The following is a 13,603-nucleotide window of genomic DNA, read 5'->3' on the forward strand; positions in this document are numbered from 1 at the left end:
CTAAAAAATTACTTTGCGGAAATGTTCATGGTATACTATTCTTGCTGTAGTATAAAACATACTGGACTACTCTACTGGAATATCTGAAAAATGCAGGCAATCCTCCCGGTTACCGCTTTTCGTTCTTGTAAAGTAAATTAAGTTTTGATGCGGTTACTCGCTCATCGGGCCCCATTTTGTTCCATGCAACCACCTGATTTGCGTGAGCATGCAAATTGCGTCATTATACTGAATTGCGTCACCACACCACCCACACTTTTCCCTTGGCTCGCCCCTCTGGGATCACCCTTTCCCCTGGTTCGCCCCTCTGGGATCACACTTTTACCCTGGATCGCCCCTCTGGGATCATGCTTTTCCCCTGGATTGCCCCTCTGGGATCACACTTTTCCCCTGGATCGCCCCTCTGGGATCACACTTTTACACTGGATCGCCCATCTGGGATCACACTTTTCCCCTGGATCGCCCCTCTGGGATCACACTTTTCCCCTGGATCGCCCCTCTGGGATCACACTTTTCCCCTGGATTGCCCTCTGGGATCAAACTTTTCCCCTAGATTGCCCCTCTGGGATCACATTTTTCCCCTGGATTGCCCCTCTGGGATCACATTTTTCCCCTGAATCACCCCTCTGAGATCTCCCAAAGGGAAGGTCAAAAAAATAGACAAGAATGAGATAAACTGTAAAAAAATATATATATTTATATTTTAGTCTTCTCTTATGTTTACACCTGTATGATGGAGGAAACACTGGGCCTGATTCAGAGCCGGACGCTTTGACCAGAGCGCTCGCTCTGAATCAGGGCCCTCCTACCTCAATTTGGAGCGGCCTCTTGGACGCTCGCATAGCTGTGGGTTACCACCCACAGCTATAGCGAGCGTCCATGATGATGGCCTCGATGGTCAAGACCATCGCGACCATCGGGCTTGCGACTAGACCCTGCGGTGCGGTAGGGTCTTGCTGCCGCAAGCCCTGGAGTGATTTTGGCTCTATCAGAGAGCACGCCCCCTTTGGTGCGAGACCCCGAGCAACGGATTCCCCGTCGCTCACCGGGTCTCGCGCATGCGTACTTGGGCACCATCGACCCGCTTGCGAGTGTAGAGCGCTCGTGAGCGGGTCAGAATCAGGCCCACTGTTTTGTGCTTGTGAATAGTGACTGTGCTTTTGAATAGTGATTCATAGTTTGCTATACGCTGTCTGTTTCTGTTTCCTCTTATTGCAGCAATACAATGTTATCTTTAGGAGCATGTCTAACAGTACCAGGGAGAGTTAAGCATCCATCTCCACCTAACCAGGGCCTCTGCGAAGTCTTTGTATGACCCTGTGAGGTTGGTCCAGCACTCAGGGACCATAAGACTTCAGGAAACACTGTAAAGCTCAGGGTCAAATCTTGAGATTCTCCAGCTATGGGCAATGGACTTAACATCTGTATATAATCAAATACTGGATTTATCTAATGAATGGCGTGTAGCTTAGACCTTTAGGAATGATGGTCATTTTGGAATGAGATCAATTAAAATTTAATTCACCAATTAGCTTTACTAACAAATGCTCTTTCCGTGTGGACGTGGAAAGCGGAGAGGTGGGATAATATAATTAGCTGTGTTCTTTTGACTTCATCGATAAACATAGGTTGTCATAGAAACATAACTTCTGTCCACAACACAATGATAAATGATCCGCTATGCGTTGAGAAAGACAATACTTGTACATAAAGTAGTATAGTCAAGCTAAGGTCAATGGTAACTGCTTTTATTGTTAATATGAAATATGTGTTATTGTTTTATTAATATAAAGCCTGTTCTATAGTGCTCATCCATTATATTTAAATTGTAATCAGTATTAATTAAGATCAAACCTAAATCAGATTAATGCCCAATGTGCCTCCTGATTGCAGTTATTTCCCTGATACCAAATGCAATAATGTGACTCCTATGTATCAATTGTACCTTCAGGTACCAAAACACTTGACCCACTATGGGTTAGTTAGTTATATGCTATAAACTTCTGTCTCGCACTTTCCACTTGCCGGCAGATATCTGACAAGTGGCCCAATATCACATAAATGGCCCAAAATCTACTGGGATGAGCCAAATGGATCTTACAATATAGTCGCAGGATTATCACTGGGTATGTGTCATAAATGCGATCAGAAGATAATCACAGATGACCCCTATTGTTCAATACACATCTCCTGCTAATAGGTCCAAATGATGCTGCATAACATCCAAAGTGGCCGCCTACGTGTGTGACCTAAATGACACGGTGGATGACGCGGTGATGTTACATGCAGCATGTAATGTCACATCGTGCTGTCATACACCGGATCGTACAGAATGTACGGCGCGCACAATGTATCATTACATTGCACTGTCGCTGGTTCACACCATCGCATGGCGTGTACTCAGCTTTAGGTTTACTCAAATGGCCGATGCTGCAAACATTGCGACCTATGGTCTTCAGACACAGGCATCAGATCTAAGATACAGGCTGAAGGCATCATTTCCTTCAGACACCTCCTGCAGCATTAACATATATGCCCACAGCCAGGGACAGACTGGCGCTGTACATCAGCCCTGGCAGTACGCCCGTTGCACCCGTACACGCTCGCGAAGGGGGCATGGTTTAGCTTCGAGGGGGTGTGCCGCAAGTCACGTGGGCCTGGCCTCACGGTACGACCCCCTCTTCCCAGGCCCACTGCCGCCACCCCTTCCCTCCCGCTGACCGCATATCATGTATTCAGCGGCATTGGGTGGAGGGCGGGGGTACTTCCACCGTCCTCGAACTGGCCTTGACACCAGCGGCCCTTCTGGCAAATGCGTTCAAAGGCATAGCTGCTAAGTGCACAGTGTACATCTCTGATTCAGGCCCTTAATTGCACCTATGTTCTGATACTGTGCTTTGTTGCACCTGTGTTCTGGTACTGTGCTTTGTTGCACCTGTGTTCTGGTACTGTGCTTTGTTGCACCTGTGTTCTGGTACTGTGCTTGGTTGCACCTGTGTTCTGGTACTGTGCGTTGTTGCACCTGTGTTCTGGTACTGTGCGTTGTTGCACCTGTGTTCTGGTACAGTGCGTTGTTGCACCTGTGTTCTGGTACTGTGCTTTGTTGCTCCTGTGTTCTGGTACTGTGCTTTGTTGCACCTGTGTTCTGGTACTGTGCTTGGTTGCACCTGTGTTCTGGTACTGTGCGTTGTTGCACCTGTGTTCTGGTACTGTGCGTTGTTGCACCTGTGTTCTGGTACTGTGCGTTGTTGCACCTGTGTTCTGGTACTGTGCTTTGTTGCATCTGTGTTCTGATACTGTGCTTTGTTGCTCCTGTGTTCTAGTACTGTGCTTTGTTGCACCTGTGTTCTGGTACTGTGCTTGGTTGCACCTGTGTTCTGGTACTGTGCGTTTTTGCACCTGTGTTCTGGTACTGTGCGTTGTTGCACCTGTGTTCTGGTACTGTGCTTTGTTGCACCTGTGTTCTGGTACTGTGCTTTGTTGCTCCTGTGTTCTGGTACTGTGCTTGGTTGCACCTGTGTTCTGGTACTGTGCTTGGTTGCACCTGTGTTCTGGTACTGTGCTTGGTTGCACCTGTGTTCTGGTACTGTGCGTTGTTGCACCTGTGTTCTGGTACTGTGCTTTGTTGCACCTGTGTTCTGATACTGTGCTTTGTTGCTCCTGTGTTCTGGTACTGTGCTTTGTTGCACCTGTGTTCTGGTACTGTGCTTTGTTGCACCTGTGTTCTGGTACTGTGCGTTGTTGCACCTGTGTTCTGGTACTGTGCTTTGTTGCACCTGTGTTCTGATACTGTGCTTTGTTGCTCCTGTGTTCTGGTACTGTGCTTTGTTGCACCTGTGTTCTGGTACTGTGCTTTGTTGCACCTGTGTTCTGGTACTGTGCGTTGTTGCACCTGTGTTCTGGTACTGTGCTTTGTTGCTCCTGTGTTCTGGTACTGTGCTTGGTTGCACCTGTGTTCTGGTACTGTGCTTGGTTGCACCTGTGTTCTGGTACTGTGCTTTGTTGCACCTGTGTTCTGGTACTGTGCTTTGTTGCACCTGTGTTCTGATACTGTGCTTTGTTGCACCTGTGTTCTGGTACTGTGCTTGGTTGCACCTGTGTTCTGGTACTGTGCTTGGTTGCACCTGTGTTCTGGTACTGTGCTTTGTTGCACCTGTGTTCTGGTACTGTGATTTGTTGCACCTGTGTTCTGGTACTGTGCTTGGTTGCACCTGTGTTCTGGTACTGTGCTTGGTTGCACCTGTGTTCTGGTACTGTGCTTGGTTGCACCTGTGTTCTGGTACTGTGCTTTGTTGCACCAGTGTTCTGGTACTGTGCTTTGTTGCTCCTGTGTTCTGGTACTGTGCTTTGTTGCACCTGTGTTCTGGTACTGTGCTTTGTTGCACCTGTGTTCTGGTACTGTGATTTGTTGCACCTGTGTTCTGGTACTGTGCTTGGTTGCACCTGTGTTCTGGTACTGTGCTTGGTTGCACCTGTGTTCTGGAACTGTGCTTTCTTGCACCTGTGTTCTCGTACTGTGCTTTGTTGCACCTGTGTTCTGGTACTGTGCTTGGTTGCACCTGTGTTCTGGTACTGTGCTTTCTTGCACCTGTGTTCTGGTACTGTGCTTGGTTGCACCTGTGTTCTGGTACTGTGCTTTGTTGCACCTGTGTTCTGGTACTGTGATTTGTTGCACCTGTGTTCTGGTACTGTGCTTGGTTGCACCTGTGTTCTGGTACTGTGCTTGGTTGCACCTGTGTTCTGGTACTGTGCTTTCTTGCACCTGTGTTCTCGTACTGTGCGTTGTTGCACCTGTGTTCTGGTACTGTGCTTGGTTGCACCTGTGTTCTGGTACTGTGCTTTATTGCACCTGTGTTCTGGTACTGTGCTTTATTGCACCTGTGTTCTGGTACTGTGCTTTGTTGCACCTGTGTTCTGGTACTGTGCTTTGTTGCACCTGTGTTCTGGTACTGTGCTTGGTTGCACTTGTATTCTGGTACTGTGCTAAATAAAGAACACATACTGACTTGGATGAAAGGGATTATCATTGACTGATTTACATGAAAGGGATTATCATTGACTGACTTGGATGAAAGGGATTATCATTGACTGATTTAAATTAAAGGGATTATTATTGATCCGTATTGGAAACTGCTCCTCAATGCTCTAAAAACATAGAACATTTTAGTGGTCGTGGTCTGTCATGCCTTTTTAAGAAGTTAATATGAATTGCTCATCTCTTTACTATAGAGAATGAATATACCCACTTTTACTTCCACTTAACCTACATTTCCCTGTGCTGGTAATGCAGTGCACCATACTGGAACACGAGGCCTAAAGCCACATACACACCAGACAATTTTCATGAACGACAACGATATCGTTCAACGATATATCGTTCATATCATTCAGTATGTATGCAGTGAACGACCAACAATGCGCGCTCCCGCGTCGTTAATGATGTTTGCTGTCGTGCAAACCTACAGGCCAATCTGACGATATCGTCAGAAACTGCCTGTTCAGAGATGTGGCAGGATTACGTCACTGAACGATATCGTTAACGATATTGTTCATTGTGTACACTCAATATCATTTGTCCTGCACTATGGAAATTCAAGGGAAATCTTTCACCAATATCGCTCATCATAGAGCACATCGTCCCGTGTGTATGAACCTTAAGACACGATCCTCTTGTATTGGAATATAGGAGCATTAAACGCCCAAAACAGAATGGAGTGAAAATGGATTATAAACTTCTCTACATCAGCAAAGTAACCTCCTGCACAGTCTTTTGTTTAACAAAGATTTCAAATTCTATGTATTATTTCTACAAGCTCACAGAAGTCATCATTTCTATTGCTTGTATTGTGACTTACATGTTATTGACTAGGAAGTCAAACTTTTTCCCAACATGATAGCTCCATGTGAGACATGGGGCAAAATTTACTAAGCGGCGGGTTGTAAACTCCGGTGGTTTGGTGTTGGTTTGACGGCGGGTCCTATTCTGTTCTAAACACCGGGGGTTTGGTGGTGGTTTTGCAGCGGTTACTATATGACAACCCTATTCTATTCTAAAATGTGTTTTGACGGCGGTTTTGCGGCGGTTTTGCAGCGATTTTAGTCTTAGTAAATCTGCAGATAGCAAAACTGCCATCAAACCGCCGGGGTTTAGAACCCGCCGCTTAGTAAATTTTGCCCCATGGATATAAATGCAAATATACAGCCATCCCCTAAAAATGAGAAGGAGGGGGGGGGGGGCTCTCACTGCCCACTGAAGTGAGAATGTATTTTGCTTATAATGTGTAATAACTTTGCCTCAGTTCCTGCTTACCATTCACTACCAGTCGTAAATTCACCTGCTGCAGCAAGCCAGCCTGCTCGTTCCTCAGTATCAGTGTGTATCTGCCAGCATCGTGTTCCGCCACGTTCCTGATCTGCAAAGAGTGTTGTGACATTTTTCCATAAGTGCTGCTCACCGTTATCAGTTTTCCGTCTTTGAACCTGACAATAGGAAAGACATAGGAGAATTCTTATTTGGCTCTGCATATGTCACAGGCTAATCTTTTTATCACTTCCCTTTCCATCTATGACTGACTGCTAATATGCGCAAAGCACGTTTAGTCCCTGCACTCCAATATCCAGGGGGTCTATTTACTAAGCAGTGTTAGGAGACAGAGTGAAAAGTGATAAGGTGCCAGCCAATCAGCTCCTAACTGTCATCTCACAGGCTGTGTTTAAAAAATGACAGTTGGGAGCTGATTGGCTGGTACCTTATCTCCTTTCACTTTGTCTCCTAACACTGCTTATTAAATAGACCCTTTGAAGAGAGATAAGGTGAAGAAGTTGCCCAAAGCAGCCAATCAGCTTCCAACTGTCATTTATTGAGCACAGTCTTTGAAATGACAGTAGCTGATTTGTGGCTTTGGGCAATTTCTCCACTTTATCTCTCTCCAATGATTGATACATCTCCCCACCAGCATCTAATATCTAACAGGTGCCCCATCCAGGTGGTCACTGCATCATCACCAAACATGTGCAAAGTTGGGTATCGTTGATCTTTACATAGAAAGCCTGGATTTAATGTAGCATTTTGGTGTGTTGTGAAACATTGGCAATCTACACACATATTTTTAGATATACAAGTATTTATATCTCTTCACACCTTAACATCCTGTTCCTAAGAAACAAGTGAACCAATGATTCAAGATTATTGAAATATGTGAATCACACACCGCACAATCGTGGTAACCAGCAGTGCGAACGACTGGATTGAACCATTATCGTTCAGTGTATCGGCATGAACGATTATCGTGGACAACGGCTGAAAAAACGGTTTGGTTATCAAACCTGCCTGATCCACCTTCCTGTTGTTCAGCCGACTTCAGGCTGGGAACGGAGATTGCCTTCATGCATTGTGCATGTTTATGGATGCGCTCCATTTATCATGTGGTGCATGTGTCTTCTGGTTGGCTGCAGTATTGTGCGATCTATGGTCAACTTAAGTTATGCAAAGAAGCAAAGTGAATAGTAACAGGTGACTCCACACCTTCACTGCTCCATTGGGATGTGTCTAACAGGTCTATTTGGAAATCATCACTAATGTTGGGAATGAAGATGATTGTCAGCCTTTTATCCTAAGGATATCTCAACATTAGTCCACAGCGTGGCCATTTTAATCTTTTTGTAAACATTTATTTTAAAGGCCAATGTATAAGAAGGTTTCAAAGAAATGGGATGCAATCGAGAAACCGGCTGTCTTCATCCTGACAGCCGGCTTCCCGACTGCTTTATCCCGGTGAGGGTTAAATGACAGGCGTCTATATCTAGGTGCCTGTCATTTTCCCGACGCTGGGAGACGAATGGATGCAGGGTGCCGCGAGCGGACAGGCGCGGGGGAGGGGGGGGGCTAGGTTTAGGGCACCCGGGGGGGACTTAGGGTTAGGCACCCCCCCGGGAGGTTAGGGTTAGGCTAGGGGGAGGGAGGGTTAGGCATCCCCCCGGGGGACTTAGGTTTAGGCAGCGGGGAAGGGGGGGGGTTAGGCACTTGTGGGGGAGGTTAGGGTTAGGCACCCCTAAGGAGGGTTAGGGTTAGGGGGTTAGGTTAAGTTAGTATTTACTTACCTATGGACAATCGGGATTTCCAGCACTGTCGGGCTTCCGCTGCCGGGAACTCTGCTTCTGTCGGCCTGCCGCTGCCGGGACTCGAACTGCCAGCCAGAGGGCCGGCGGTATTTCATGTATTTGGTACAGCTAACCCTTTTGCCAGAGGCACCGAGAGGACTGAGAAGCAGGTACAAAGTCACCAGTCTGCACTTGTCCTGTGTCCCAGGTTGCCAAGGAGGTTTAGCCACACCCCCTTTTGCAGCATGTGAAGTGGGCATTGGTATTCTTAATGGGGCCATGCCCACACATGTTTGACCACGGTAATGTCTAAATCCCCTTCACCGAGAGGAACCTGACGTCATCAGCCAGTGTCCAGCATCTTCCCAAGTGGGCATAGAGAGGGAATATAACCATGTGGCGAGCGTAGCGAGCCACTGTGTCCGAAGCGTGGCGAGCGCAGCGAGCCACCGTGTCCAAAGCGTGGCGAGCGGACAATAAACCTGTGTAAGTGGTAAGTGGGGACAAAGTACTTCTGTAGCTGGTCGTCATGGGCAGGAACTGCACTTCCGCCCTCACTCACGTCACGTCCAGGTCCCTAGCGCGAAGGGGAAATACAGCCTACCATTTGACCACTGCTAGTACCCAGAGCTGATCGATCTCCTTTCAGCCCTGCTTATTGCTAATGTGCTGTACTCCAAAGTGGCACAAAAACACAAGAATAACTGGTGCTGTCAAAGTAACCCATGTGATGACTTTTATGTATGGAATGGATAGGTTCCTAAGTTGTTACATACCATTGGAAAGCAGGTGTTGGGTAGGCCGAAACTTTAACTGGCAGACTTATAATCTTGTCTCCAGCTGTTGCCTCAATAACTGTGCCATCTTGTGTCTCCACGGCGATGAAGGGGTTCTCTGTAAGGCATAAGAAGGTTAAAAGCTAGTGAGAAATTATACAACAGGAATATTTAATTCATAAATCCTCTTCCTGGCAAATAGGAAACAAGGAGAATTATGTTTTGAACTAAAGTTTTTTTGTTTTGTTTTTCTACAAAAAACTTTGAATGTAATTGTAGGCACTAGAGTATCCCAGTCAATGTGATGTCACATACAATAACCAGATCAACCTACATTACCTGACAGTATACATTTGTGTACAGTCAATTGCAATTATCTTATTAATAGAAGACATCTGCTAATCACATTAAGACATAATACAATATGTATAAAGTGTGTAACGCAATGAAACAGGAAGTGCCAGTTTGATACCGTACAGCTTCCTGTGGTGGCAAGCAGCCACTGGTGATAGTGCCATTATCTAGGGAATGCTGGTGATCTATCTCATGTCTGTGCAGGATCACTGGGGCCTGCTTGTGGCTGAACAGGAGCTCTCTACAGTCAGATAATGCCTTTATAAGAACAGTGGTAGGAAAGACTTACTCATTATACTAATAGAAGTGTAAAGGTGCAGATAATGAGCAGCAACTAACCAGCTCTTAGCTCTTATCTGTCATGTGTAAGCTAGACAATAAAAGCGCTCAGCTATAGTTCACCATGCTTAAATGCGAAATGTTAAATTGGGAACTAAAGGATATAATCAATATTCTAAATGTGCTTCTAAGTGACAGGATGAGATATATACAAATGAATAGAATGTAATAAAAGAAAAAACACTTTACTGATATGAAAAACGCAAAACACATATATGAAAGCAGTGTTTGAAAGAACATAAACACATGCATACAATGAATGCAATATCAAAATGGCATAGTAATATCGGGGCTGCCAGGGGAACCCCCAACATGGAATAGATGCTAACAAGCAAATAATGATAATCCAAAGTATCATAGACTCCTAAGTGTTCTACTGAGTCTAGTACATGAAAATGTTCCACCAAGTAGAAGTGAGTGTGAAGGAAAATGCTGGCTTGTACTGATAGTGTAATACCAGGCTTGCCTACCCTCCCGATTTGGTTGGGAGCCTCCCGAATATGCCGCTTCCGACCCCCCGGAAAGGCAGGCAAGCCTCCCGGCTGCCGCCTACCCCCCCAGACTACTAGTAAAAAACCCTGCTGCCGGGGGGCCCGATGACGCGATTTGCGCTGAATCGCGTCATCGAGGCTCCGCCCCCTGCTTTACAATGCCTTTTTTCCAGCATTGTGAAGACGGGGCGGGGCCACGATGACGCGAACGGGCGGTTACGCCCCCAGCCCCGCCCCCAAAACGGCATCACAGTCCGGCCACGCCCCCCACAGAATGCAGGCATTCAGCTCCCTCCCGGAAGGAGGGAGCTGAATGTCTGCAAGTATGTGTAATACCCTGAAATTGAGAGAATAAAAATATTAAAGTGCGGGAGAAAGCTGGAGTTACCTCAGTGGTGGATCAGTCTTCTTAGCTATTCCTTTGGTGCAACTCTCAACTCATATCACAGACACAAACAGAATTGCAGCAAAAATGTATTCTAATAATTCTTGCATTTATTAATAATGACACCAAACGGTGACTGGAATGGGTCAGTTTGACTTAAATTAATCAATGGAGTAGTTCAGACATAACGTTCATTACAAGTATCAATATGCACAACCTCACTTTAATAATGAATTATCTGGTTCTGCACAATTTGTCTAAAATAACAATATTACTACAGACTTAACTAACACTGACTATAATACCTGCAGCTCTCGGTCACATTTGAGTTACTGTGTGTACATGTTGGGGCCTGTAATTGCATGCATGCACAAAATTAGTTTTTACTTAAACAGTATTGTTGCAGCGCTGTTGATGAGATAATAGCTGTTATATTCATGCCACAAAGCGACTGCTTGTGTGTATAATAAATGTCTTTCTGCCACAGGATCTGAGGCAGGATCTTAGTATGCAGTTTCCCCTCCGGAAGGCAGGCGCAGCTTAATGGAACATGTTTGCTTTGTGTTAATAACACGAACAACAGACTGTGGCACTACAAGTCCCAGATACTCTTTTGCTATAGCCAGTTTCCTCTGCTTCTGTGCAGGAGCTACACTCTGAGCACACATCCCCTCATGTATAATGGCCGCCTCTCCCAGCTCCTCCTCCAAGTGACATTTCAGCCTGCTGCCCATCACTCTGCTCTCTCCAACTGTTGTTTTTCTTTTTAAATCAACTTTATTAAAAATGTCACAGGCTTCCACTCCCTTTTCCAAAATGGGCAATGAAATTTCATCTCTTATGAGATGGCTGTTGTCAGAAACACCTGTAAAATAATAGTCTACAATGGCTGGGTATTATCTGTGGCTGGGACAGGTCTTTAAGTGATACCTTGCACCTGCAGGGTATCACAATAGCAAATAGCGGCGTCCCGCTAGGGTACAATGTACATACAGTGCTGCTGGCCCAGGGTGATCTTCCCGAGGAAGGCAGTACGGGTATGCGGCAATGGACGGTGGAACTCCACACAAGCTGCTAACGTCTGGTGCTCTAGCCGGCAGCACACCCGTCGTGGAGGTCTGCCCGCAGTGCACGCTGAGGAAGCTGCTGTGGACGGGGAGGAGATATCAAAGGCTCGTGCTTGCTGACACCGTCCCCCGTGCACCCCCTCCTCGAACGGAGACTCACCTTCCTGCCTCTAGCCGGCTGTGCTGTCCTGCGGCATGAGTTCTTCCAAAGCGTTTCAGCCTTAGTTGGCCTATATTTTTTTATTTATTTTATCTTATTTTATTTTACTTTATTTTATTTTTACATTTATATATTTTTCAATATTTTTTTCAGTACTATTATTTCATTTATTACAATGGATTATGATTATTCTATGGGACTATTAGCAATCACGTTATGGAGTTCATCCACTGCAATTTATTTTGCAATGGCAACAATATCTAAACAAGATATCTACACAGGCTATTTCATTATTTTGATTGATAGGTGATTACCCACAGCTTGAACTATTCACACTACTAAGGAAGACCAATTGAAGTCCACCTCATTTATATACAACCTATCAAAGAGGAGGAGAGTTCCTTTTAATCCCCAGGATCTTGATTCCCATTATGCACATGAACTCCTGGAAAAAGGCCAACTAAGGCTGAAACGCGTTGGAGTCCTATTAACACTCAGATTCTGCCAGGACAGGACTATTACTATGCCATTTTGATATTGCATTCATTGTATGCATGTGTTTATGTTCTTTCAAACACTGCTTTCATATGTGTTTTGCGTTTTTCATATCAGTAAAGTGTTTTTTCTTTTATTACATTCTATTCATTTGTATATATCTCATCCTGTCACTTAGAAGCACATTTAGAATAAAGATTATGGGCCTCATTCAGAGGCGGTCGGAGGATGCAAGCGGTCGCTCAGAAACTGGGCGGCCGCTTGCATCCTGACCGGCCGCCTCTGTTTCGGTCGTTAGGCTGTGGGTTAACACCCACAGCTCTAACGACCGCTAGGGTGATGGTCGCGATGGTCATTGACCATCGCGACCATCGGGGTTTACGACGAGACCCTAGGGTAGGGTCTCACTTGTCGTAAGCCCCGGAGAGCTTCTGGCTCTGTCAGAGCCGGAAGCTCTCCACTGACATCACTAGTGATGTCAGTGGGGCCTCCCCCAAACGGCAGGCGTTCCCATGGGAACGCCTCCGTTTGGGCTGCCACCCCCCCGGCCCGCCTTCCAAACGGGGCGAGCTGTCAATCAACATCGACAGCTCGCCCCCTTTGGAAAGAGACCCGCTACGACCAGCGCTGTCGGTCGTAGCGGGTCTCACGTATGCGCACGAAGGAGCCGGCTCCCTCGTGCGCATGCGCACTAGACAAACATCGAGGCGGCCGTGCGGTCGTAGACCGTACGGCCGCCTCTGAATACAGCCCTATATCCTTTAGTTCCCAATTTAACATTCCGCATTTAAGCATGGTGAACTATAGCTGAGCGCATATATTCCTTTTCTTCTAACCATTTACGATTGAGTCAGCTATCATTTGTATATTGCAGCTCGCCATAGATCCATAGATCCACATTCTATCTCAATGCGCAGGTTTCCACCCCCTTTCTTTATATATTTAGACAATAAAAGCAACTGTCTGATTGGTTGCTATGGTTTACTGAATATTGTTTCATTACCATAATATGGAGAAGTATTGCTAATTTACAAGTTCCAGATCTCTTGTCTGACATTATTAAATGACTAAAAATACTTATATTATGCATGCCTTTTTTTTTTTTCCAAAAAACTAACCGTTTAACCAGTTACCCATTATTAATTTGTTTCATCATTACTTTTATTTCCTGCCTAACAGAGAGAGCCATATGGAAAAGAGAATGAGGGAACAGAGGGTCTCATTCAGATCCGCTCTTGAGCGCTGTACGCTCGCAAGCGGGTCAATGTTACCCAAATGCGCATGCGCACGATGGAGGCGCCTCCATCGTGCGCATGCACGAGACCCGGCGAGCGACGGGGAAGCCGTCGCTCGGGGTCTCGCACCAAAGGGGGCATGCTGTCGATGGTGATTGACAGCACGCCCCCTTTGGTGGGCGTGCCGGGGGCGTGGCTGCC

The 13,603-nt window shown here is 46.1% G+C and overlaps 1 protein-coding gene across 1 annotated transcript in view; it reads right to left on the minus strand.

Moving 5' to 3' along the window:
• The window catches only part of FLT4 (fms related receptor tyrosine kinase 4), a 259,066-nt gene that overhangs the window by 70,004 nt on the left and 175,459 nt on the right, over nucleotides 1-13,603 (minus strand). The window contains exons 8-9 of the mRNA XM_088454762.1: nucleotides 8,877-8,994; nucleotides 6,311-6,480 (exon numbers count right to left, since the gene is read on the minus strand). Coding sequence (XP_088310888.1) covers nucleotides 6,311-6,480; nucleotides 8,877-8,994 — 288 coding nt within the window. The remainder of the gene's footprint in view (nucleotides 1-6,310; nucleotides 6,481-8,876; nucleotides 8,995-13,603) is intronic.

This window comes from Taudactylus pleione, unplaced genomic scaffold, assembly GCF_031769625.1.
Source record: "Taudactylus pleione unplaced genomic scaffold, aTauple2 ptg000629l, whole genome shotgun sequence".
Taxonomy (NCBI): Eukaryota; Metazoa; Chordata; class Amphibia; order Anura; family Myobatrachidae; genus Taudactylus; species Taudactylus pleione.